The sequence below is a fragment of the Monodelphis domestica genome, chromosome 2 (genome assembly GCF_027887165.1).
Source record: "Monodelphis domestica isolate mMonDom1 chromosome 2, mMonDom1.pri, whole genome shotgun sequence".
NCBI lineage: Eukaryota > Metazoa > Chordata > Mammalia > Didelphimorphia > Didelphidae > Monodelphis > Monodelphis domestica.
Window position 1 is genome coordinate 36574038 of NC_077228.1, and position 27068 is coordinate 36601105.

General features: G+C 37.1%; 1 protein-coding gene across 1 annotated transcript in view; it reads left to right on the plus strand.

Moving 5' to 3' along the window:
- The window catches only part of HFM1 (helicase for meiosis 1), a 125806-nt gene extending 99229 nt beyond the window's left edge, over positions 1-26577 (plus strand). The window contains exons 34-39 of the mRNA XM_056815364.1: positions 978-1087; positions 7269-7514; positions 8719-8803; positions 22407-22518; positions 24313-24473; positions 26040-26577. Of these exons, the coding sequence (XP_056671342.1) occupies positions 978-1087; positions 7269-7514; positions 8719-8803; positions 22407-22518; positions 24313-24473; positions 26040-26109 (784 nt within the window). The 3' untranslated portion in view covers positions 26110-26577. The remainder of the gene's footprint in view (positions 1-977; positions 1088-7268; positions 7515-8718; positions 8804-22406; positions 22519-24312; positions 24474-26039) is intronic.
- Positions 26578-27068: the final 491 nt, after the last annotated feature.

Genomic DNA, 27068 nt, shown 5'->3' on the forward strand with positions numbered 1-27068 from the left:
TCCTTCTTGACTCTGAACGATCAATGATTAGAAGGCACACTCATTCAGGAAAAGGTTGCTAGCGTGTGACCTTAGCTCTCAATGGTCATTTTTTTTTCACTTTGAAAATTTTATTTAATTAGCCAATTTAGAACATTTTTCCTTGATTACAAGAATCATTCTTTCCCTCCCCTCCCCCCACCCCATCCCATAGCTGATGCCCAATTCCACTGGGTTTTACATGTGTCTTTCTCAATGGTCATTTAAAGGACATGGAGTTCCACAATACTGCTGTTACACTATCTTTAGGGATGCTGGTCCTAGGCAAAAGCATGGAGAAAGCAAAGGCTGCACAGCTATCTTTTCCCTTCCCCTGAGCATCCACAGTATGACTAGTGGAACTTAAGTCTTCCCTCTCTGACCAGGGGATCTCTTCAGTTTGTGGCCATCATTCTCTCAGTACATCCTCCATTACACTTATTTATCCTGCATTCCATCCCCTTGAGTTCTTTGTGATTTCAAAAAGCATCCAAAAGACCAAGAAGACAGTACCATAATTTGATAAGCAAATTCATGCTCATGTGAGAGAGGATTGAAGTAGAAGGCTGCTGCTTCTTCATCTAAAGCCCCCAAATGAAACAGAATTTCTCTTCTTTCCCAGGAATGCTTTGTATCAGTAGCCTTCCAGAGACAATACTTATGTGGTTTGATCTTAAAAATAATAATAATAGTGGGAGGTTCAGATCAAAAAGGGATGGCAAAGCTGTGGAAGTCAAAGGAAATATGATAGAAAGCTCTCAAATCCATCTTTATAAGGCTCTGGTCCAATATGTGTATATTTCTACCTCCTTTTTTTTCTCATTTCAGATAGTCTTGGTGACTCAGACAAGGAATCTTAGATTTTTTTTTCTTCATTTGTTTAAATACATAGTTTTTAGTATCCTTTTAATTTTTATATTTATTTCCAATTTTCTCTTGGTTTCCACAAATCTGTAAAGGTCGAAGAGTACACAAATTTCTGCATCTTCTTTAGTGAAAAAATGGGATTCTTCTGAAGTCTGCGGAAAATCCCAGCAACAACCGCAATCTACTTATTATGGTGAAAAGGGTAAGTTACTACAGATGTATGATTTCATAAGGGAAATGATTTTTATTACTTCAGATTGAAAAGTAATAACATTGAGAAAAATATCTAAAATTATTATAACTACCAACTGAGAAACATTTTCTTTTGAATTACTAGGTCAAATGAAATCAATCAGTTATTCAGCAAGTTTGTATTAAGTTCCTACTATGGATATACCAGGCACTGGACTAGTGGGTGGGGATACAAATACAATGAATAAAACTATTCCTGCTCACAAGGAGCTTACCTAAAAGCTAGTTATCCTCATTATTTATAGAGCTTAACAGAAAAGACCATTTCTTTTTAAATTAACTTTTATTTTTATTATAATCATGATCACCAAATGATATTTGCAACCATAATAGAGTGAAAGTGATTGAACAAGAAAGCGTGCATCTCTTTATTATGAACAACTCATTTTCCTTTTAAGTATCTGATATAACCTGTAGTTAGGCTGGACAAATCAAGCAACTACAGCCACTGTGGAATACGTCACTATCCCTTCATTATCTCTTGATCTCACTGTATCATTGGCTCATTATTTTGTCTAGGTTGGCATAGTGGGTGAAGTTGGAGTTAGGAAACCCTCTGTTCATATTCCTCTAAGTATTGCTAGCTTTGTGGCTCTGGACTTTTAACCTCTTTGCATCTGACGTAATTCCTAGGACTTATCTACTAAATCACAGATAGACATCAATTTAGATTGGTGAAGGGAGTTACCACATAAGGATGTCCCCCTGCCTACCTAACTACAGATATTTCATGTGTTCTCATGCGTCCATTAATATGCTTTGCCTTGCTTCTCTAGGACAATTCTTCATTGTTGTAGCCAGCTCATATCCACCATGTGCCAATCCATTGCCCTTTGGTTACTCTCAGTTATGCCCTTCCAAGACTTTGCCATGCTCTGACTTGCATCCATAGAACATCATTGGAAGAATAATGATGTTAAAGATAACCTTTTGTTTCAGGAGTAAACTTGGGATTATTATGAGCACTGAAGAGTTTCCCAAAGATGATTTATCTTGCTCTTAACCTTGTGTTCAATTTTGAATGACACTTATTTTTCATTTGTTATTTCTTTTTGATGTATGTATATTTACAAATAAGCTCTGTTCATTCAACTGCATGTTATAGCTAGGATGTAATGCTGTTGGTTGGGAGTATCCATGTATTTTTTCCCTGGTTCTTCAGCAACTTTTGACCCCTTCTCAAGGCAGCCTTTAGACCAAATACTTTTGAGTTATTATAGATATTATTTGGGAAATTCTATAGTTTTTTAATTGATACAAAATCATTCACCAACAGGAGCATTTCATTTTATTTACATATATATGTATATATATAATTTTAAGGGGTGTATGGGGTGCTCAGGGAGGAGTAGTATCTCTGGTATGGAGGGCTTGTCATGCCCTCTTAGGGCAGCTCTCCAACCTCTGACCCTCGCCTGACACTCAGCTCTCACTTGTGGCTCCCAGTAGCTGCTAGCATGCGGCAACAGCCACACCCCGGGCAACGGCTTCGACAGGCAGAGGGTAGCCATCAGGTCATAGACCCCTGGTGAACTAAGGCCTTGCTCACCCAGCATGTGAAGGCTGCCTCGGCCAAACAGACTGAAGAAACCAATAAGAAGGTTCAACGGCTGAGATGGCGACGCAGCAAAGCACTGTGGAGTGCTTAGGGCGTGATGGAGCACAAAGGACAACACGGCCATCCAATGCAGCTGAGGAAGTCTCCAGGTGTAACAATTTTTCGTGCCACTGGACCCAGGCTTCCAACGCCAAGAGATTGGAACTGTCTCTGTGCATCGTGCACGCTCATCTACATCACAGATGAAAGAGCACAAAGACAATCGTCATCCTCAGTTACCGAGAGACCACTATTATTATTATTATTATTATTATATTTTTAAACCCTTACCTTACATAGAATCAACACTGTGTATTGGTTCCAAAGCAGAAGAGCAGTAAGGTCTAGGCAATGGGGGTTAAGTGACTTGCTCAGGGTCACATAGCTAGGAAGTGTCTAAGGCCAGATTTGAACCCAGGACCTCCCATCTCTAGGCCTGGCTCTAAATCTGCTGAGCCACTCAGCTGCCCCTCAACAGAAGACCTCACCTATCTGTAATCAGAAGTTTTAATGTGGAATCCATAACTTTTATTTTACATTTAGAAATCATTGTTCTAAGAAGGAATCTTTAGCACCTCAGTGTCAAAGGGATCTATAACACATACAAAAAAAAAATTAGGAACTTCTGACTTATGGGGAATCCACTTCAATTTATACTCTATGTTCTACAACTTCCATCATGACAGTGGCAAATATTTTTGACAAGAATACATTTCCTGATTTTGTGCCTGATTTGATAATAGTAACCAGTCATCAAAAATTACTATGATCTTGGTTGTTATGTCTGGCTGTAAAAGATATACAATTTTGGCATGTGCATGGGCAACTCCTGATTGAAGGAAAGTCTTTAAGGTAGCATTTTACTCCACCAAATCAAATGATTTTTTTATATTCAAGAAACAATAGTGCCCTGGAACCTTGTATCCTTTGTGCCTTTTACTCAGCTGTGTAATGGTAAAAATGAGGTCTGTCTGCCTTTGCATGCACACTTTTGTGAAAGCCTGGCTGTTCCCTTCTCGTACTTTCATCAATGATTCCCTTCATGCATGTATAGCTTATCCTTACAAACAGACATGCAGTTTGATAATGTCTGTATTCTCTAGGTCATGAATTTGTTCATAATAATAAACCTGATTTTTTTTCCCAAAGCTTTTGGTATCCTCTTTAAATGCCTTGGGAATCAATGTCTGAGGGCTCTCAAGATTGTGTCACTTTGAGCTCAGAGCCCCTCTGGATATACTTGGTCTAGTCCAGCTACAGTTTCCATCTTCATTTTCTTTAGGGCCATTTCTTCTTCCTCAAGAAGCACATCAGGGACTGAGATGTGAGTGTATAAGGTGGTGACCCCATTCTTGACAGTCAAAAGTGGGTTATGAAAATGGAATTTTCCCACTTTTTGTTTGTTGTCCTCTGTCTAGTTTCATTTTTAAATACTTTGGGGATGATTTTGCTTACCTGGTCCCTTGTCAGACTTTCTTTATACCTCCTTTTCCCTGTATTGCTTCTCACTGTTTTAGGGGTGAGAGTGCTCGTAATCTTTCATAAAGTTTACACATGAGCTTATATTCTAAACCAGTGTTGCCCTTGGTTTCCATATCTCAGTTTGGTGACATCATGTTTACTGGCTAAGGCAGTTTTAAATGCACGTGTGTGTGTATACATTTATAGGTATATGTTATATATAACTTAATTTGACTTTCTTAAACATTTTTAGATATACTTTTCACACTTTGAATATCTCTAAAGTGATCCAATGTAATTCTGTACCTTTTTACTAAATATAGTCTGGATTTTGGCATGTAGTTGAAGCATAATCTAGATTTATTGTCTTTTAATGTGTCACATTTTTTATAATAGCACCTGTTTCCATATGTTCTGCCGCTATAAAACTGTGGCCCATATGCTTGCCCACCTCCCTACAATATACAAGCACAGAACCTGGCTGACTCTTTTGCGGGTACGTGAGATGGGAAAGATTAAATCATCTACTTGAAACCACAGTGTTCAAGCAGCATGATAAGGTACTGAGCTGAGGCCCAAAGATTCTTCTCCTCTGATGCTTTAATTCTTTGACTCTGGGAAAACCACTTAAGCTATGGCTGTCTCAGGCTCTTCCCTGGGGTCTCTTCCAAGTCAGAGGTGGGCTGCATTCTGTCAGTAGATGGAATTCCTCAAATAGGTGAGATCATAGATCCTTTAATTATTTGTCCACTTATGATCCATAACTATTACTAAAGCATTTCAAAAGTATGCGTGTGGTGAGGCAGCTGGGTGTCTCAGTAGATGGAGAGCCAGGCCTAGAGTCAGGAGGTCTGGGTTCAAATTTGGCCTTAGAGCCCTCCTAGCTGTGTGACTTTGGACACCTCACTTAACCCCCAGTGCCCAGCCCTTACTGATCTTCTGCCAAGGAACCAATACTTCTTATAGAGTCTAAGACAGAAAGTCAGGGTTAAAATAAAAAGAACATGTGTGATGATGACTTATAGGAGAACCTCTTAGCTGCATCTTCTCCCCTCGTGCTTCTTCAGCCACTACTTTCTAAAGCTTCAACAGAGCCAGGATTAGAGTATTATATCCACCACATCCTCATTATCCCAAGGGAGTTAATTTTTATGAAGAATTACTTAACTGTAAACCTTGAAATTTCTCAGACTTGTGAATGTTAAAAATTTCCCCATTGGACTGGGAACATTCCCCATTTTGATGAGAAAACTCCTTACTATGGGAGGACCTCTACTCCACCTGTACTTAAGACTGCTTTAGGGGAGAAAACTCCTCGCTAAACAATGAAAGTACTTGGACCCATGCTTATAATAAGGCAAGGAGTTCTTTGAGCCATGCCTGTTTTTTAGAATTGATACAATGAGATGCTACGTACCTAAAAGGGTCGGGCAAGTTTTGTCTTAATGAGATTAGTTGACTCAGCTGTGTTTTCACTGGTTCAGACTTACTGAGGAGATTTGTCGACTTAGCAGGAATTCAGATGGGCAGTCCTTTGGAAAACGTCTACAGTGATTGGTAGATGTAAGGACTTAGGGGAGGTGACATAGGAAAAAAACCCCTATATAAGAAAAAGCAGAATCTCTTGAGAAAAAATCCTTTTGGAGGATCTCTGATGAGGATCGCTTGGGAAGAATCTCTTGAGAGAGGCTCTGGAGAAGGGAAGCTCTTGGAGGACAATCTCTAAGGAGGTCTCGCTGGAGCTCCTCTGAGGGGACTCTGTCCCTCTGGAGGCTCTGGAGAGAGGCCCTTTGGAACAGTCTCTGGCTGGAACTCTCTCTGGTGAAGTCAGCTGAGATGGAGTTGGCCTGGTGTCACTAGAATCCTTGCTTAGACAGACCTTGTGGTGAGTGTTAAAAGACTGACTGACTGATCTCTCTCTCTTAAGACTCATGTCTAGGCCATGTTGGCTTAAGGCCCTTTATACTTATTTCCTTTTTCTCTCTTTCTCTCTTTTCTTTAATTCCACATTTGTATTAATTAAAATCTCTATAAAACCCAGTTGACTTGGGTATTTGAATAATTGGGAATATTTCCCTGGTGACCACCTTATATTTGATTTAAAAACAAAGATACTGTAGTGAAACATATTTTCTGCGGTCAAATTTACTCACCCTCTCTTATATCTATCACAATTTATATCTTCCACCATTTTAACTCACTACAGTTTACAACATCACTCTTTTAACTACTACAGTTTAAGGACATCAACCATTTTAAATCTAACATAATGCATGAGAAACAATCAACACTGTTTCCACCCAGAATTTTCAAGGGTTTTCCCACTTTGCTCCAAACCTGGATGAAAACAGTACAGAGGCTATGGAAGAGTTTCCTTCACTCTCTTTAATTATTGTCACTCATTTAATTTACATATTTTACATATAGATACATATATGCACAAATATATATGTATGTGTTCCCACTGTTTCCCAATATTGTTGCTTTTTGGCATCCTTCAACGAATCAAATTCAACAAACATTTATTCTTCCCTTTCTAAGAGCAGAACGCTTTGGCAGGTACTGACCTTTGAAGACAAAGTTTAGATTAAATCAGGCACATGTCCTTGTGGAGTTTCTAGTCTGATTAAGAGCTGTAAACTTCTCGTGAGTACAGTAGATAGAGCATTGGGCCTGGAGTCAGAAAGACTTGAGTACAAATCCATCCTCAGACACTTATTAGCTGTGTGTCCCTGGGCAAGTCACTGCCCCTGTGTCTGCCTCAGTTTTCTCAACTGTAAAATGGTGGTAATAATAGCACCTACCACTCTGGGTTGTTGTGAGGATCAAATGAAATCACATAGGAGATGCTTAATAAATTCTTACTTGCTTGCCTAATTGATTGATTACCACCAGTTTTAGTTTATCACAATGCTTTTGTGAGGTGTTCAGGCCTTTTAAAATTTGATCTCTGAGACAATTAGAGTTAATATAGGGGTTTTTATTTGTACCTTTGAGACAATCAATGGTGGTTGCTAAAATTTTTACTTATTTATTTGTTGTACTTTCAGTGACTTCCTGTTCTTTCTTACAGATTTTTCCACATGGCAATATTCCACAACTTTAAGTGAAGATAGTGCTCCCATAGTGCTCTCCAACAGAGATCTTAATAGATCCCCAATTCTTAATTTGACAGATGCAGATAAAGACAAATCTCAGTTTTCAGACTTTTTGAATGTGAACTTTGAATTGGGGGATGAAGTTTGGGATGATTTAAATGATGAAACATTAATAAATGCAAGTAACTTCTTAACCCATATGGAAAACACAGAAACTTCAGGTAAAACTATTTCATCTTAAAATAAGTTGCTCAATATTTATTGTAATAATTTTTGGTTTGGCTTCTATGAACTAACTTTCAATTAAAAGATGTTTAGGTTCAAGAAACTTATAAAATGCTCATTAATATTGTGATGGTTGTGCATCAGAAATATGCCTTTTGATGCCAAGTCCCTTTTGGCCTAAGTGTACAGATTACTTGGAGATGGTTATATAACACCATCCATAAGCACAGAAACTTAGATCTGGAACAAACTTTAGGGATCAAGTCCTCATATTTTTCTAGATTTCCAATTGCAGCCATATGAGAATCTCTTGCTTTGGAAATTCCCACTGCCACTCATCTCTGTCTTATCCATAGTCTCAGAGGACTACCCAAGGCACTGACAATTTAAGTCATCTGCCCATGATCATACAGCTAGTAGGTATCTAAGGCAAAACTTGAATCCAGGTCCTTGTGGCTCTAAGCCTAGCCCTCTGTGCAGTAACCCCAGGCTGTCTCTCAGTGCTCCCTACCCCCATCTTGGCAGGAAGAGAAGTGGCTTCCCCATGGTCTCACACCAGGATGGTGGCCAATGCTGAACTAAAGCTAGAAGGAGCTAAAAGCTTGCCCAACTCTCCTTTTTAAAGATGAGGAAAAGGGGGCATAGAGATGTTAAACAGTCTGGCCTTTGCAGAGAGGAACTCTGTCACCGTGTCAGTTAGGGGTATTATGCAGTACGGTGTCCCCACAATTCCAGTGCAGTTTTAGGCTATCGAAGCTTAAAGCCACCCTGAGACTTTGGGGACACCTTGTACTTGTCACTTGCTTTCAGTGCTCTTCACTTTCTAGGATATTTAAAAGGCTGAATGAACCATGACTTAATCTTTCATATGGATCACAAAATAATAATAAATAAAATGATGTTTTCCTATCTAGTTCTAATTCTCTTTACAGATATTTAAAAGCAACCTGAGACCTTTTACCACAGTGACTAACAAGCTAACCTGTGTATTTTGCAATTTGCACTTACTTTAGATTCTCAGCACCTCTCTCTTTCTCTTTGCAAATTAAATTTGATTAATGTGAAAAAGGAATCTATTCCTTCCTTTAAACAGATTACATCTGTTGGAGGCACTGCTTACGGAACTACTGAAACGTCTCATTCAGCTGTTTATTGGTATTTTACTTTAGAATATTCTTATTAATAATATTCCTCACACAGGAAACACTTTGCTTCCAAGTGCCATGGGACGTAAGCCACCTCTCCGAAAGACACAGAACAAATTCCAGAGGGATTCTTCAAATAGGCAAGTTTTAGAATCTTTAATAGGACTTTTTCCAACTTTATTTCCTTCTGAAATGTAGTTTAAAATGGAGTCAGAGAAATACCAGATCATATAGGTGATGCTATAATATTATACTGTCTAATCTGAAATAGATTGATTTTAGAGCATAAGGAAAAAATGGAAGCTTTGTTACTCACTGTTGCCATAAGGAAATGGTAGCTATGGCAGCAATGAATAAGAAAATATAAGAGGAAAAAATTGTTCCCTTTGTTCAGGGACTGATTTCCCACTTTGTTATCATCTCTGTCCCTGGGCTAATATTAATAGTGATAGTAATACTATTTTAACAATGCTGTGAAGGACTTATCAATACAGGGGCTCCCTCATCTGATATAAAAGACAATTTGCGTTAGTCAGTCATCAAGCACTTACGTGCCTATTGTGTGCCGGGCCTTGTACTAGTCACTGGGGAATACAAAGATAAAAATGAAAGAATCTCTGTCCTCAGGGAACCTACATTTAGTATGGAATGGAAAAGCATTCAAGGAGAACTCACCAGATGTCCAGCACTGTTCAAAGTGTTGGGAACATGAATGGAATAACAAAACCTCTACTATAAAGAGATTCCCATTCGAAATGGGGAAGAGAGCATTTAGGAGAGTTCAGGTGAAGGGTGGATGGGGTTGGGGTGGGCCTGCTCTGGCAGGTACCCTGGGTTACATGACTGGGTTCAGGTTCCAAGTTGGAACAAAGTGAAGCATTTGAAGATCATTAAGCAGCTAACAGAAGGAGGTTTACTTAGCCATAGCATGCAAAAGATATCAGCACCGAGCCTGGGAAGATGTGGCCCCCTTCATCTTCATACTGAAATGTATGGTCAACAGCACAGAGTGGGGCTACTCATGCTGGCCTTGTCTAAGCGACCCTGACTTGGGGGTGGAGTGGGGGCCTTTCTGTGGCCTTAGATGAACAGGAAGCCCCAGGAAGTTGTAGCAAAGTAGATACAACCTGATCTCTGACATCATCTCCTCCATCCCACCCCAGTGCCACTTAGGTCCTAGGGACAGCTGTTAGGGGAAACTAGCTAAGCCATGGTTGGGGGGTGGGTGAGAATTCTGGTAGATGTTAGACCTATCGCAGATAGCAAGGACCAGATGGTCCATTGGCACAAATGATCTGTCAAAGCCCTGGGCCAGCAGAGCTTTCAGTAGCTCTCCTAGGACTCCCTCCTTACCACTGGGAGGCATTGGAGGAGGACTTTATTGGAGTGATAACAACTCCCATTTCTATAGAACTTTACATTCTACAGCTAAGTGCCTTCCTCTCCATAGACCTGTGAGGTGGGAGAGGTCCTGTTGTGCCTCTTGTGCTGACGAGGGAAGTGAGAGTCAGTTTCCTCACTTGTCTCAGATTTTATGGCTACTGAATGTCACAGCTGGGCTGTGACCCAGGCTTCAAGTCTAGTTCTCTTTTTACTAAAGCACAATTCAATTTGTAATGAAAAAAGTTTTCCTGATTAAACTAATTCATACCAATGCGTGACTCACACAATTTTAATGAGAAGAGATTTTAGAGTCCATCTAATCCAACCTACGGCTAACCAGGAAATTCTTCTGCAACGTCCCCTAAATGTCAACCTGCCACTGCTTAGAGACATCCAATGATAAGGAGCCCATGACATCCAAAGTAGTTTACTCTATTTTTGATAGTCTGTTTGTCAGGAAGGTTTTCTTTACATCGAGTCTAAATCTGCCTTTTATGTAGTATCTTTCTCATTGTTCTTAGACCCACACTTAGCCAGTCTATTTCTTTTCTACATGAGATCCCTTTTGGTAGTTGAAGACAGTTATTTTGTTGCCATTAAGTCTTCTCTTTACACTAAACATTCCCACTTCCTTCATGTGGCATTACATTGGAAGCCTCTGAACCCTTTGGAATCTACTTTCCCAAAATCTGGGGTACATGTCAAACTGGACCTTATTTTTCTCTTCAAAAAATTCTAGAATGAAGTAATCACTGCCCTCAAGGCTTTCTATCATTTGCTCACCAGCAACTGGTTCCCTCCAATTAATGAGAATCAGAAAAGTATTTCTTTTTTTCGTCTCCTCGAAGCTTTGAAGAATGAGAGTGAGAGACAGACAGAGACAGACAGAGAGATTGAGTTCTAGCAGAATAGTATGACTGAAGCCCCAATTACAACTGTGCCATGCCTCTATGCCAGGCTCGTATTCCATTTCCTCCTTTTGTCCAGAGGTTCTATAATATACAAAAATGAAATGAACTGAAATGAAAAGTACAATTCTGTTTGTTCTTTCTTTGCCTTTTACCCAAGTGTTCCCTCTGGTTCCTGGATCTTCTCATGTGAGTGTACCTTCCTTATATATAATACTACCCCCCCCCCCCACTCACACACACACACATCCTCTTACCCACTGTTTCTTTTGAACAAGGTATATCAATCTCTAACCAGAGTAAAATCACAAGTTTTATCCCACCAAGTCTCAGTGAGATCAGATTTACCTACTTCTATCATAGATTCCAGTTCCTCTCCTTGCCTGAACTTGAGGTACTTGTTTATGGACATGGATTTTACTACTGATTCTCATCTTGGATTTTGTCTACCATGAATTTCTGGGTGTTATAGTTACTTTTCTCTTTTTCCTTCTTTGTGGCTACTCTTTATGGTATATAATTTGAGAGATACCTATAGACAATCTTGGGGCAACTACATTCTTACCAATTTTTTTAGCAAGCTCCATATCTGGTTTGGGATAAGGATTGGATCTATTTCATTGGTTTAGTAAACTCCTAAATGAGGAAATGCTCTCTACCAATTTGGGTAAGAGAAATGCATTGAGAGGTTAAGAGATCTGCCCAGTATCACACAGATTGTATATATATCAGAGGTGGAACTGGAGTCCATGGCCTAAATTGGTGCTTTCCTGACTGCCTCTGATACTTAGTGATAAGTATTCATAAGTAGACCACTATGAAATAATTGTAGCTTTTGTACAAACATTAGTGGCTAGAGATGAAAAGGCAGAGAAATTCTGTGAAGAACTTGATATGACCCTGCTAAAGCAAAAAAAGTTGGAGATGAGTAGAAATGTATGGCAAAGCATGATCCAGTAAGAAGGGATGAGAGAAGCTAAAAACAGTTCTACAGAAATGGTTTGCCTCTGTTTCATGAACACTTTTTTGAGAAAAGCATTGGAAGGTGCTGGACATGGCAAGCACCAAATAACTCCAGGAAGAATGAAATAGATTACATTTTTACAGACAAAAAAAGACTTGTTATTGATTTGGGAGTTATCCTTGATACAGAGCATCACTTTGTCAGAGATAAAATCAGAATTAGCAAAAAAACAAAAATAAACAAAAATCAAAAGTCATTAAAAAATACATGGCACACACATGAAACAACTTAACCCCCAACTCTTTAAACAAGTCATTGAAAATCAGAAATGAAAAATGGAAAAAAGAAATTATGTTGACATCAGCTAAAATAGTATGATTCAACTTAGCTGATTCAAATTAATTGCCACAACAGGGAGATAAAGGGAGCTTAAAATGAGCCTTATTCAGTTCATATTTAACAGAATTGCCAAACTGAGCAAGATGGCTGCTGAAAGCAAAACTTAGTTAGAACATAAGCTCATTTGTAAAGTCTTACAAAACAGGATGATGGAAAGTTACAAGCAAAATATCATCTCACAAAGTAAAGAAAAGCAATGGAAGATAAAATTGGCTTAAAGAAAGCTTGGCAAAATATTCAGCTTAGAATATTCAAGGATGAATATGGAAAGAGAAATACTAACAGAAGAAAAATGGGAAAGATTCCCAAAAATAAATGTAAGAGTTTTCTCCATCAAAGACAATGGAACTCCCATACTTGGACCATAACATTACAGTTTGATATGTGCTTTTAGCGGAGGTCAAAATGTCTTTAAGAGAACAAAGAAAAGGAAAGCAGCTGAATTAAGTGTATTTTAAATACATCTATACTGGACATGACACAATTGGAAGGGTATCAAGAGATCAGTATATAAGGAATTTTTAAAAAATCTATCTCGGAGTTTATTAATATTAAACAAAAGCAATCAAGACAACATTAATAACTCTCAGCCTATGGCTCTGTTCTGCCATCTATATAAAACCTTTATGAGAATTATCTATACATGATTCAAGATTATTAATAGGAAGTAGGCAGGCTTTTATAAGCTGTATTTGAGAATAGCACATAGCTTTACAATGAACTGAATGAGATAGATAATATATTCCATTGTGCTTATTGTTTGTTGGTTACTAAAAGAAGCATTTGATTGTGTAGATCCAAGTTTCACCTTATGGGCTCTTTTACAACAAAATATCTAGCTTCCATACTTTAAACCCATTCAAGATTTTTTGGAAACTAGAACAATAGTAATTATCCTAGTCATTGACCCTCTGATAATAAGATAGGGCAAGACATAAAATCTGGAGATGTCTGCTCACCAAAGGTATTTGCTTTTGTGATGGCAGAGATACAGTGCAGAATCTAGGCCAGAGAGGGGAGGGGATCCCTGGAAAAGGTGAAAGTCCCCAAATGTTCCTATTTACGAATCACACTGTGCTGATTGCATCAAGCCCTGGAACCCTGCAAAATGTCAAAGGAATTTGGTCAATCTATCCACATAGGAAAGACTAAGAAGATGAAGAATGTCATTCCTTGGATTTCAACATTCATTTGGAGGGACACCTTATCAAGCTTGTCCATCAACATGTGTATCTGGAACAGACAATACAGATGAATGAGTTGGATGAAGAATTGAATAGAAAGAAATGGGCTAAATGGCCTTCAGGAAACTGCAAAGCTGCTTTAATGAACCTGAGCTTTATATGAAAGCAAAGATTTGTCCTTTTATTTTCAACATTCTATTTGTGTTGCAATATGGCATCAATACATAGAATACAACGGTCTCTCCAGGATTAAAAATGAAAATCATGCATTAGTCTGTGGGGAGTTGCATTGAAGGTATGAATAGGCTGCAACCTAGAAACAATGAGTAGTAAATGGGGAAAATGGGAGTCAATGATGTCATCAAGGAAATACATGGTAGGAAGATGAGGTAGACTAATCATCTGGTGAGGTCAAGGGATTGTTAAAATTAAATTGTGGTTGGACTCTATAATATATATTAAGTATGTGGTCACCAGGGATTTAATTTCTAAATCCCAAAATGAATTACTAAAGTAAATGGAATTTATGGTAGTGTATTTATAATATTTATAAGAGAAGGAAGATATTAAAGAATGAGAGAGAGAGAGAGAGAGAGAGAGAGAGAGAGAGAGAGAGAGAGAGAGAACTCTGGATTCTTCTGATACCAGTTAGAATTTGTAAGCCCCAGTCAGGGGAAGAGAGTCTCAAGAAGTTGGGCCTTACCTGGAGGCTTCACACCTCCAGAAAGGTGGGGTCACTAAGTCAGCTTTTCACTCACCAAGGTAACAGTCTAAAAGAAGTATGGGTGTCTGCTATTCCAGTCGCTTCTCTGAATCAGTGCCCAGATGAACGAATCTCTGAATCTCCAAATGTCTGTCTTCCCTTCAGCTCCAAGTGATTGATCCTTCACTCCAAGCCCGGGTGACTGACTGTGTCCGAACTCATCTAAATGTCTGAATCCGAATGACTCTTTAGTCTTTTTTCCCTCTATTTAAAGACCTTTTTCTCTTGTGTCACCTCCTCTAAATTTTCACGTCTACCAATCACAGCAGATGCTTTGCTCCAGAACTGTCCATTCTTTAGTACTCACCTTCTTTGGTTAGATTGTATCTTTTTTGGGTTACTTAACACCTCTTTGTAGTTCACCTTTTGTAGTTACTTAACACCTTTTTGGGGTTAATTCACTTTTTGTAGTTACTTAACATCTTTTTGTAGTTAAGATCTAAAAATAGATTGTAGTTTAGAATTCTAGCTTCACTATAAAGTAAGAGCTAAGTACCTTCATTGTTACAATTGGGAGATTACAAATGTATCTTCACAATCAAGAAAGAGCTAAGTATCTTCATTGTTACAATCAGGAGATAGCTAAATCCAATCTTCACAGGATAAAAGGGTAGATAGGCAGAATGGTCCATTGGTACCTTCCCAATGTCAAGAGAGCATGAAGAAGGTTCTCAGCCCAGAGTTACACAGGATAGGCAGTTGTGCATGGGTTGTGATCTGAATCATTAGATAGAGAAGAACACCTACTTAAGTATTTGAGTATATCCCTTATCAAGGGTATTTGCTTTTCAAAAGAGCAACCAATTCATCCAAAGTGATGAGTAACTAATGAAATTCCAAGATCCTGTTTTTGGGGACGCTATCTGCCTGGCACTTCCAAAGTACACCATGTTGGGAGGCCATGCTTTCCATTTATGTAAGATCAGTTCTATACTTTCTCTGGAAGATAGCTAGCTGTGGCTAGAGGAGGGAAGAGCAGAACGTGGACACTCAAGTGCCTTTATGACAAGTTAGTCCTCACAGTCTCAACCTCTGATCCTGGCTCTGCCCCTCCTGCTTCAGGAATTCTCTCTTTCTTGTCCCAAGACCACCAGTGGCTCAGATCCATGCAAATAAGTGTACCAGTTTATCAGATCATGTTTGCCAAGACTTCAACATCACATTCCACAAAATGCTGATAGCACTTTGTGAGAATCAGTTTGGGGACTTGAAGCAGCAATGAATCATACCACACTCTACTTAATAATGACAACTGGCATTTCGGTATTGCTTTGAAATTTACAAAGCACATTTTATGCATGATATCATTGGAGCCTCATGACAAAGTTGTGAAGGGGAGTAAATTGATCATTATCTCTGTTACTGAGGCTCTGAGTCACAGTCAGTCAGGTCTTCCTGACTCCATGTGTGGTTCTCTGTCCACTCTATCATATCCACCTTCAACATAAGCCCTCCAAGGATTTATGCCTAAGAGTCCGAAATGCGGCCTATGAAATCTGTACCTTTAACCCCCACACCTACTGACACAGACACTGCTTCACCCCCACTGACAGTGCTTCTACTTATCCAAACCCGAGTTACCTAATAATTCACTCGGGGCTATCACGGGAACCCAGGACCTAGAAATTTTGGACTATGTCCATCACTTACCAGTATCAGAAGGTGTCTAGAGTCTAACATAGCCCAAGGAGCCATCTATTAATTAACAGGCATTTATTATGCTCTTTGTGTCAAATGCTAGGCACTGAGTATATAAAAACAAAGAATGAGACAGTGCCTTCCATTAAGGTGTTTATGTTCTCTCTAAACCTTGGAGCTATCTTGCATATTCATTGTAGACCAATGCCAATCAACTACCACTACTGAAAACAATTACCTCAAAATTATTTCCATTGATATCAGTCATATGGAGGGCAACATGGGACCAAAGCCACATGACTGCTATTCTGGTTCCCTTGCAGTAGGAATATTATAGTTTGAGGCAATTTGATAAGGTAGTTACTTGTAACAGTATGTCATTCTTCACAGGCAAGCAGGTGGTCTTAACTACTTAGGAGACAGATATTCTCAGAACTCATAAAGGTACAAATGCAAGAAATATAATCAAAGACAATGCTAAAGAAATATTAAAAAATTTGTAAGTAATAATACCTGCATTAATACATCATTTCACAATGAACAAAGTACTTTCCTCACCACTCGGTTCTTAGGTAATATGATAAATATTATTGCCATTTTACAGATGAGGAAGCTGAGGCAGAGAGATAAAGTAACCTTCCTAGGGTTACGCAGCTAGTAAGTTCCTAAAGGAGAATTAAACTCATTTTTTTTCCTTACCCCAAGACCAGCACTCTTTGTACTGCTCCATTGGACTGCCTTATACTTTATTTAATATGTCAGAAACTCATTAACCTACATAAAGTGGCAGACAACAAATCTCCATAATTTGAGTCAATTTCAAAATAACTTTTAGAACTCAACAAATAAACTTTGCTAGACCATTACCACTTACAGAATTGTTACTCACAACTACCTCGGCATAACATTGATTAATACAGATTGAAAAACAACATTTTAATAGAAGCTACATCAAATAATCACATTCTTTAATTTATATGGAACAGTTTTCAAAATATAGAGCTCTAGTGGAAGAAATTAAAGCAAGATGAGAACAAGATGAGGAACATACAGTGTGTACTGGTAAATGCTTAACACCCAGCTCTCTGGGGAAGAAAAGGGTGTGATACACGTGTAAGTTTAATCAGCAGTATTAGTGTTTTGCCATCTTTCTTAAGTCTACATATTCAACAAAATTAAATCAAGACCCGATTTGTAGCATTTGTCAGTTTATAAGGAATAAATGTATATGCTGAAAGTTTAACATTTGGCTCTTTCTTCAGCATACCTCTGCCTATATGTCATCCCTGTGGTCCTATTTGCTACTGGAGACACTCAGAAGAATCTTTCAGTGAATGTACAGATGAGCTTTTATCCCAGTGTTTTATTACATTAGAAGAAGGAGTGATTTTATTCACCTGTGCAATAGTTTGCTGCACATTAAATATAAAATATAATAGTACTAAAGCGACTTGTCCCAGAACCATTTTAATCTGAACTCCTTCAACAAAATATGAGGAGAATTGTGCAACATATCACAGTAGATTTCAAAAATTTGACATAAACAAGATACCTAGAAAGACATGATTAGGTTGTTAGAATTGTACATAAGAAGTTTGTTATCCTTTATAAATTGACAGACAAAAAGTACCTATACTGCACCTACTCCAATATATCCTTGAGAATTCAACAAATAAGCAGCAATGGAATCAGATGTTATCATAGCCAGAACTATTGCCCACAACAACTCAGATAAAATATTGATACAAAAATTTAAGAACTTCTTAAATAGGTGTCACCATATCAATCATTTAAGGACATTCAGATAGTATAGTGGATAGAGCTACAGGCCTAGTCAGGAAGATCTGAGTTCTAATTTAGTATCAGACCTTGCTAGCTGTATGATGCTGAACAAGTCATTTAACCCTGTTTGCCTCAGTTTCCTCAGCTGTGAAGTGAGCTAGAGAAATGGTAAACTACTCCAGTATCTTTGCCAAGGAAACCCACAATGAAATCATAAAAAGTTGGACGAAACTGAAACAAGTGAACAACAAAATACAAAATATGAAATTTAATGGAATGAAAAGCTTTCACAACAGAAACCTAACAAAAGAAATTAAAACCATCTGAAAACAGAGTGGTGTCCTTGTCATTTTGTCCTATCTGTTGACTACTCTACAATCTAATCCATTAAACATTTATTAAGCACCTACTATGTGCCAGGCACTACACTAAGCACTGGAAATATAATTAATAAAAAAGAAAGAGCACCTGGCCTCAAAGAGTTTGCAATCTAAAGGGGGAGACATTACACAAAAGGAGGCAGGAAAAGATGAGTTGGAGAGGAGAGGAAATACAAGGGAGTACTCGGTGCAGGGGCATCTTGTGTGAAGTTGAAACAAGAAATGCATCAAATGCAAAGTGGAGTGAGCTAAGTACAGGTATAACCCTCTATAAAGAAAAACATTGGGAGAATTTATACAATAAACTTATATCATCACAGCACCTTTATTCAGTTATACAAACCATATCTACCTATGCAATAATTCTCAGAAAGTTAAATATAAAAGATAATTTGCCTTCTATCTGAATTTCATGATATAGTGAATTGTTCTCTATCTGAATTCCATCAAGTAGGGAGATGGGCAGTGCTAAGATGGTGGAGTAGAGTGAGTATTCTAGAATTCTCCTAACATTCCCCTCCAAAAAACTTTATAATATTATATCATATAGATTTCTGGAGTAGCATAACTAGCAAAAGGTTGGGATAAGACATTTTTCAAACCCAGGAACAATTTTAGAGGTCTGAAGGGCTCACTGGGAGCCCAGCACTTGGAATATTTAGGCTATGGTTCTTGGAAATGGCAGCAACAATAAGAAAATCAGTATTTACTCACTCCCCAAAGATGGTAAGATTGATATCTGGTCAGAAAGAGTTAGTAGGGCATTCCTATGTGGAGCAGATACAGATTAGCAAATCCACTGCTCATTACCCAGGTACAAGTTGCAGTCACAAGAGAGCAGGGGCCTTATGCACAGTTTCAGAGCAGAAAGGAGCACTAACATTTGTGCTCACAAGGAAGTAGAAGCCCTTCCTGATTAAAGATCATAATACAAACCAGAAAAGCAATGACCATATCTCTCCCCATAACACATCACCTTGGAAACACTAAAATGTTATAGAACTAGCTGTCAAAATAGCAGAGAGAAAAAGCATGAAGCTTAGGAGAGTGACCTCATTGCTCCCCTCCCACTAGAAAAGCAGAGCCCAATTTTAACTTAAAGTTTGAAGTCAAGAAATAGACTAGGAAAAAATGAGCAAAGAACAAAAAAGAACTTGACCATAAAAATGTACCATGGTGATAGTGAAGGTCAAGAAACAAACTCAGAAGAAGAATACTGCTCCAGAAACCAAAACATCCACAAGGAAAGTCTCAAAGAAAAAATATAGAGATTTCACATATGTCCAACAAGGATTCCTAGAAGAACTAAAGAAAAAAATTAAACCAATCATTTTAAAAAATCAAACAACTAGAAGAGGAAAAAATGGAAAATGAAATGAGAAATGTAAGAAAATTATGAAAAGAGAATTAATAGTTTGGTAAAAGAGATACAAAATCTCTCTGTAGAAAATAACTCCTTAAAAAGCAAAATTAGCAACATGTGAGAAAAGGTACAAAACCTCACTGAAGAAAATAAATTCTTAAAAATTAAAACTGGGCAAGTAGATGCTTCATGTGACATATAAAGACACAATAAAATGAAGTCAAGAGAGTGAAAAATAGAAGAAAATGTTAAATATCTCGGGAAAAACTGTTCTAGGAAATAGAATGAGGAGAGTTAATTGAAAATTTTTATTTAAGTAATTACTTTAGAATATTTTTCCATTGTTACACGATTCATGTTCTTTTCCTCTCCTTCCCAATAGCCAATACGCAATTCCACTCGGTTTTACTTGTGTCATTGATCTAGACATTTTTCTAAATTATTGATAATTGTACTAGGGTGATTGTTTAGAATCTATATCCCCAGTCATATCCCCATCAACCCATGTGATCAAGCAGTTGTTTTTCTTCTGTATTTCTATTCCCATAATTCTTCCTCTGAATGTGAATAGTGCTCTTTCTCATAAGTCCCTCAAAATTGTCCTGGATCTAATTGCATTACTGCTAGTAGAGATGTCCATTACATTCGATTGTACCACAGTGTATCAGTCTCTGTGTATAATGTTCTTCTGGTTCTGCTCCTTTCACTCTGCATCAATTCCTGGAGGTCATTCCAATTTACATGGAATTCATCCAGTTCATTATTCCTTTGAGCACAATAGTATTCCATCACCAACAGATAGCATAATTTGTTCAGCCATTCCCCAACTGAAGGGCATCCCTAGAAGCCATGATTCTTTTTTTTTAAACCCTTACCTTCTATCTTGGAGTCAATACTGTGTATTAGCTCCAAGGCAGAAGAGTGGTAAGGGCTAGGCAATGGGGGTTAAGTGACTTGCCTAGGGTCACACAGCTAGGAAGTGGCTGAGGCCAGATTTGAACCTAGGACCTCCTATCTCTAGGCCTGGTTCTCAATCCACTGAGCTACCCAGCTGCCCCCAGAAGCCATGATTCTTAAAAAAGACCATTTCAAGAAATTATAAAGGAAAACTGCCCAGAGATCTTAGAACCAGAGGGAAAAATAGAAATTTTAAAAATCCATTAATCACCTCCTGAAAGGTGAATGAAATGAAATGAAAACTCCCAGTAATACTATACCAAGTCCTAGAGTATCTTAGTCAAGAAAAATATATTTCAAGTGACCAGAAAGAAATAATTCAAATAACAAGATCACACAAGATTTAGCAGGAAAAAAAGTAGAGGGCTTAGAATGTTATTCCAGAAAACAAAGGAGCTAATATTACAACTGAGAATAAGCTACTCAGCAAAACTGAATGTAATGTAATCCTATGGGGGGAAATTTTAAAAAATATATGAATGGTATTTAATGAAATAAAGGCTTTCTAATCATTCCTGATGGAAAGACGAGTTGACTATAAAATTGAACATTCAGACACAAGATTAAAGAGACATCAAATGGTAAACATGAGTAAGAAACCTTGCATAATTTAAGTTTAAACTGTATTCCCACATGGGAATATGATATATGTTACCCCCAAGAACTTTTTTAGGACACTTAAAAGGAGCCTACTTTGACTGAGGGCATGGGCTGAGTTTATTTTTTTAAGATGATCTCAAATGAATAATGGAAGAATGAGGAAGAAGATGTACTGGAAGAAAGGGAAATGGGGAAGAAGAATGGGGAAATTATCTCACATAAAAGTATATGGAAGAATTTTTACCACGAAAGGAGTCAAATATGTATACACACTCCATTGGGTATAAAAATTTATCTTACTTAGTCCAAGTAAAAAGTGAAGAAGCTAAAAGAAAAGGGGGGGGAGTGATAAGGGAGAGCATTAAGATTAAGGGGGACAATGGTCAGAAGAAAAAAGAGACTTTTGAGGAAGGACAGGATAAAAAAGAGAAAGATAAACAATGAAATCAAATGAGGGTAATACACAGCAGTCATAACTGTGAATGTGGATGGGGTGAACTCACCCAGAAAAAGAAAACAGCAGAATAGATTAAAAACCAGAATCTAGCAATATGTTTTCAATAAACATACTTGAAACAGAAGGACAGAGTTAAAATAAAGGGTTGGAACAGAATCTATTATGCTTCAGCTGAATTTAAAAAGACAGGGGGAGCTATTGTTATCTTAAGCAAAGTACAAGATAGCAGTAATAAGAACTAAACTTTATATGACACTTTTAAGACCTTCAGAATGCTTTCAAATGACAAGTAGATAGGCATGATGGATAAGGGGTTGCCTTGAAAGTAGGAAGACTTGGGTTTATATCCAAATTCTGACACATCCTGACTGTGGGATCTTGGGCAGATTACTGAACTTCTCAGTTCTCTAGGTAACTCTTAAACTAAAAGTTGCAGAGAAGGTACCAGCCTGCAATGGGATTTTCTCACCCGCTGTTCTGTATGCTAGTGAGAAATAAAAAGGAAGGAATTAGTCTATATGTGTTGTTGAAAGCAGGGACCATTTTGATTTTCTCTTTTTTTTTCCTCAAAATTTTTTTCTCAAAAATCAGCACAGTACTTGACCATAATAGATCCTTTAAAAATGCTCATTGAATGAATGATAGATATAAGAATTGAAATGGAAGTAATTGTGAATTTTGTGATTAAAGAAAGCTATGATGTGTCCATTTCTTTCAGTCTTCAAATATAAGATACTAAGCTTTATGGGATGCATTGAGTATGATTCATCTGAAAGAAAGAATACCAATGAAAATGATTTCTCAAGGTCCCTATGTAACTATAATTCATAATACTGATGTGAAATATGATGGTCTTGTTTATGTAGTTAATATATTTATTTTGATAAAATTCTCCAAAGTTCACTTTTAGTCCAATGATTATGTACTGTTTTTCTTGGTTACAAAATATTTATTTCAATTTTTAGTTTTTGCCTGTTACCGGAGAAGTCAGATGTTCCTTTACAAGACTCCATCCTTTCAAAATTTCATATGGCCTCCAAAGAGATATTGCCTCAACAGTCTGGAAACACAAATGCTGTAAGAAAACTGGTTTCTGAAGTTTTATGTCATTTTTATATCTCTAAAAATTGCTGTTAGAATTAGTGTATTTCCCACCAAGATCTGATACTGTTGTGAAAAGAAAAAAAATACAATCATTTGACTACATACCAGTACTATTAAAAATCATAACCTAATTCGAAAGTGAATCATCAGTCTTGTAAATATTAAAAAAGATTGATATTAAGCCAGACATTTTAATATATTAATAACTGATGAGAATTAGTGACTAGATTCTACTCTCAGTGAAATATTCAAAGAGCAATAATAGATGACCTAGAAAACAAAACAAGTAGAAAAAATAGAAACTTTTTAATCTCCCTCTGTAATTTCATTTGTGTATATTGAGCTTCTAGCGAGAGACTCCTTCTACCAATGTAGATCATCTCCTCCATCTTCTATTTGTAGTTTTAGAAGAAGGTCTCAGTTTACTGAGAAGTTAAGGGCCACTCAACCAGTGTATGTCAGAGGCTAGATTTGAACACAGGCTGTCTTGGTTCCAGGGCCATCTTTATATCCACCATCCATGCCACTTCTCACATAAGGAATTTAGGTAATTAAATCTATACTAGCATCTGTATCACTAGCAGTCCACCTCTCTCAACCATTAGCTCTTGGCTTCTCATTACTAAATTTGGAAGTTTTTGCTATTAATTGCATTTTCGTCTAAGTATATCTATTAGTGAACAAATCCGATGATGGAAGGCCTAGAGTAGGATTTTAATTGTTTAAATAAATATCTATAAAGTGCATACAAAAACAAATCTCTGAATTAGAACATTTCTTTATTCAATGATATTTAAAGGCATTCTATTTAATATGAGCTTCGTCAGTGTCCATATTTTCCCATTTTACTTCCTTCAAAAATCACAATCCTCTTCCATATAGCAATATGGGAAATGAATGTGTTGCTATGGGCTTTTTCCCAGGATGTTATTTTTATGATAAAAAAGGATAATGTTCACAAATTCTCAAATTTAGAAAATGATAACTTAAAATATTAGCTTCAAAATATCTATAAGTTTTAAAAGAGTGATGATTTCGATAGACATTAATGTTTCTACTTTAGGAATTTGGGTTTGATATTGTTGTGGCCTCCAATCAGTTGTTTTTTTTAAACCCTTACCTTCTGTCTTGGAGCCAATATGGTGTGTTGGTTCCAAGGCAGAGGAGTAGTAAGGGCTAGGCAATGGGGATCAAGTGACTTGCCCAAGGTCACACAGCTGGGAAGTGTCTGAGGCTAGATTTGAACTTAAGACTTCCTGTCTCTAGGCCTGGCTCTCAATCCACTGAGCCACCCAGCTTCCCCCCCCCCCCAATCAATTTTTAATAGTTAACCATGGTGAGATTTGAAATTATGCCTTTTTATTTGTAAATAACTTACATTAGTGGATAATTATGCTTTCAGTAGTTATTTAATACTTTAATTATTTGATAAAATTACTGTTACCACCACTAAAATTCTATGTCTTATTTGTGTGGCCAAACTTAATTTAGGAAAAAATCTACCCTAGAGTTTTGCTTTTTTTCTAAGACTATCTAGAATTCAGTATAAAGCAGGATGTACTCTATATGCAAAGTTTTAAGGAATAGAGGACAAAAAAGATCTCCTCTTGGTTGGGTCCAGCTGTCCTCTGGGTTCTTGAGATGAATTCAGAAAACAACATTATAGTAGATTCCCCAGGGCGTTGGTTTATTTGTTTTTCTAAAGGTCCTAACTTAAAATGTGTTTAGTTGATGTCATTAACTTTTATTTTAAACCTCTACTCCTAGCTTCATTTTCAAGAAAGACAACAACATCTGATTGTTTCACCAGAGATAGAACGGGTGCTACCTACCCTTTGGTCAAAGAAAGAAGCAAGTACTTCTCATTTCAATAAGAAATGGGATTTTTTTGTTGGTAGCAATGATAGTAAAAAAGTAACTGATCTCAGGTAAGGAACTTCAAGATTTTACCAGTAAAAATGTCATTATTATAAAGGAATTCCATACTTTTTATCTAGGTTCTAGGTTCATCTTTAGGCCAGGGGTTCTTAACTTTGGGTCCACAGATTCCCTCCTTTCCCAAGGAGTTAATGAATAGATTCCAGTAGTTCTGTGAACATGGCTGAAAAAATTTACATCTTTATTTCAATATGATGGGTTTCTTTTATTCCCATGGATTTTATCTTACACATTTAAAAATATTATTCCAAGAAAGGTCCTTATTCTTCACTAGATTGCTAGAGATGTATGACACAAGAAACGTTAAGAACCTCTGTTCTAGACCAGAATCAGAACCAGTGATTTGCTATAAAAGTTTAAGTTTTGTGCCCTTCAATGAGTAAAGTTCAATAAATGCTCTTTAAGAGTAAAGCACCAAAGAACTGGATATTTGGGAGTGCCTGGATATATACTTTAATATACTTTAAAATATCTGGAGGGTAGAATTGTTCATATCTCATCTAATTTTGAACAGAAGAGTTCATTGGAGATCGTTTAATTCTTTCAGAAGATGTCTTTTAATAAATTGGTCAGTTATTATACATTTTTCAAAGCAAGATATTATTCTAAAGAATTCAGCTAATTCCACCTAGTAAACATTTCATTAAACATATTACTAATTTTATCCTTCCTTGGACAGGATAGCTTTCCTTAGCAATTTCTACTTCTTCCTTCAGGAGCCAAAGCTAATACTTTTTTTAAACCCTTATCTTTAGTCTTAGAACAAGCACTAAGTATTGGTTCCAAGGCAAATGAGTGGTAAGGGCTAGGCAACTGTTTAGTTAAGTTAACTGACTTGCCCAGGGTCACACAGCTGGGAAGTATCTAAAGTGAGATTTGAACCCAGGATCTCCTGACTCCAGATCTGGCTCTCAATCCACTGAGCCACCCAGCTGTCCCTGACTAATGGTCTGTCATGACTTGTTTACATTATAAACAAATGCTTATATTGTTAAAGACAAAGTATTACTAAATGCATCTCATGAATTAACAGCACAGTAATGAAATATAATCCCCGATTTCACTATTGAGTACTTTTAGGCATGGTTATGTCTTTACTTTCCCTAATTTTTTGCAGAGAGTGCAATTTATTTCCCTAATTTTTTGCAGAGAGTGCAATTATTCAGTGCAATTGAATTACCATCCAAATATGTACTATGTGCCAGGCACTGTGCTGTGTCCTAGGGCTGCAGTTATAGAGATCAAAACCAAAGCAGCCTGGATTCAGGTCAGGCTCCATAAGTCCATCCCGTGGCCTCGTCACGCAGCCTCCCAGGGTCTCTGGCAGTTTAGGGAGATCATCAGAGAAAGAGAATTTGTGATCTGCATGGGAAGAAAGGCTTTCCAGCTGATGAATGCACAGCAAATAAATAAAGTCAGAAGATGCACTTTAAAGCTCACTTGAGGGATTAACCTCACAGCACTTGCTGAGATTATCTGTAACATGTTTATTAGGGCCAGGTATTGCAATCCCTTGGGTGATGAGAGGCTTATCTCCACTTCTATTCTCTTTCCAGTGTACATCATTCCGTTGATGAAGAGAATGAAACAAAGGCTTTTCTTGGAATATTTGATGGGATTTTCTAAAAGAAGCAAACAAGATGCTGCATGTATTATATTAATATCATAAAGGGTGAAAATAGACTGTGATATCTCTAAAATAATTAGTTTGTAGTTAAGATTTTTCTCAAAATTTTAACAGTTTTATTACCTTCATTGTAAAGGATTTAACTGTTTTATCTTTCCATTCTAAAATTTAACCTTTTAAAAGTAATTTAATGATGGCTTTATTTCAGGAAGTTAATAATTACATAGAACTTAGAGAGCATTATTTGGTGATTAGTTTAAATTTGATAGAATTTTGATCGTGGCCATTTTTTCAATTTATGCTCATATTGATGGAAGTAAGAGAAAAGGCAGTCTCTAACGTCACAAATAGTAGTTCACATATATTACCTGTGATTTCTAGATTGTTCAGCAGTGTTATTCGTGTGCCTTTACTCAATAGACTTTAAATAGTCCATTTCTGATTGACTGTCGTAATGTAATACTGAGTAATAAGTAAAAACATTAAACAGTGAAATGTTCTTCTTTTTCTGTTTTTCTGAAGGGATCAATTCCAAAAGCTATATTAAGTTTATTCATTCATTCATCCATCAACAAATATTACAAATATTTATTGACATTATTTAATCTGTGGTTTATATCCCTTGACATAGCAAAATGCCTGCTGGGCACAGACCCCAGGGAGGTCAAAGATGGAGGGAAAAGGCCAATATCAAGGCAAGGCAAGTCAACAAGCAGTTATTAAGCATCTACTATTTGCCAGGTGCTATTCTAAATGCTAGGGATTTTTTAAAAAATCATTCCTTGCCTCAGGGAGCCAAAAGTCTTATGGAGACCATGCAAATAATGAAAACAGATATGTACTCAACAATATATGTGCATAAACATATTATATTTATATATACAATAAATTAGAGATAATCTTAAGGAAAGTTACTAACATTAAGGAAGATCAGAAAAATGCTTCATGCAGAAGGTGA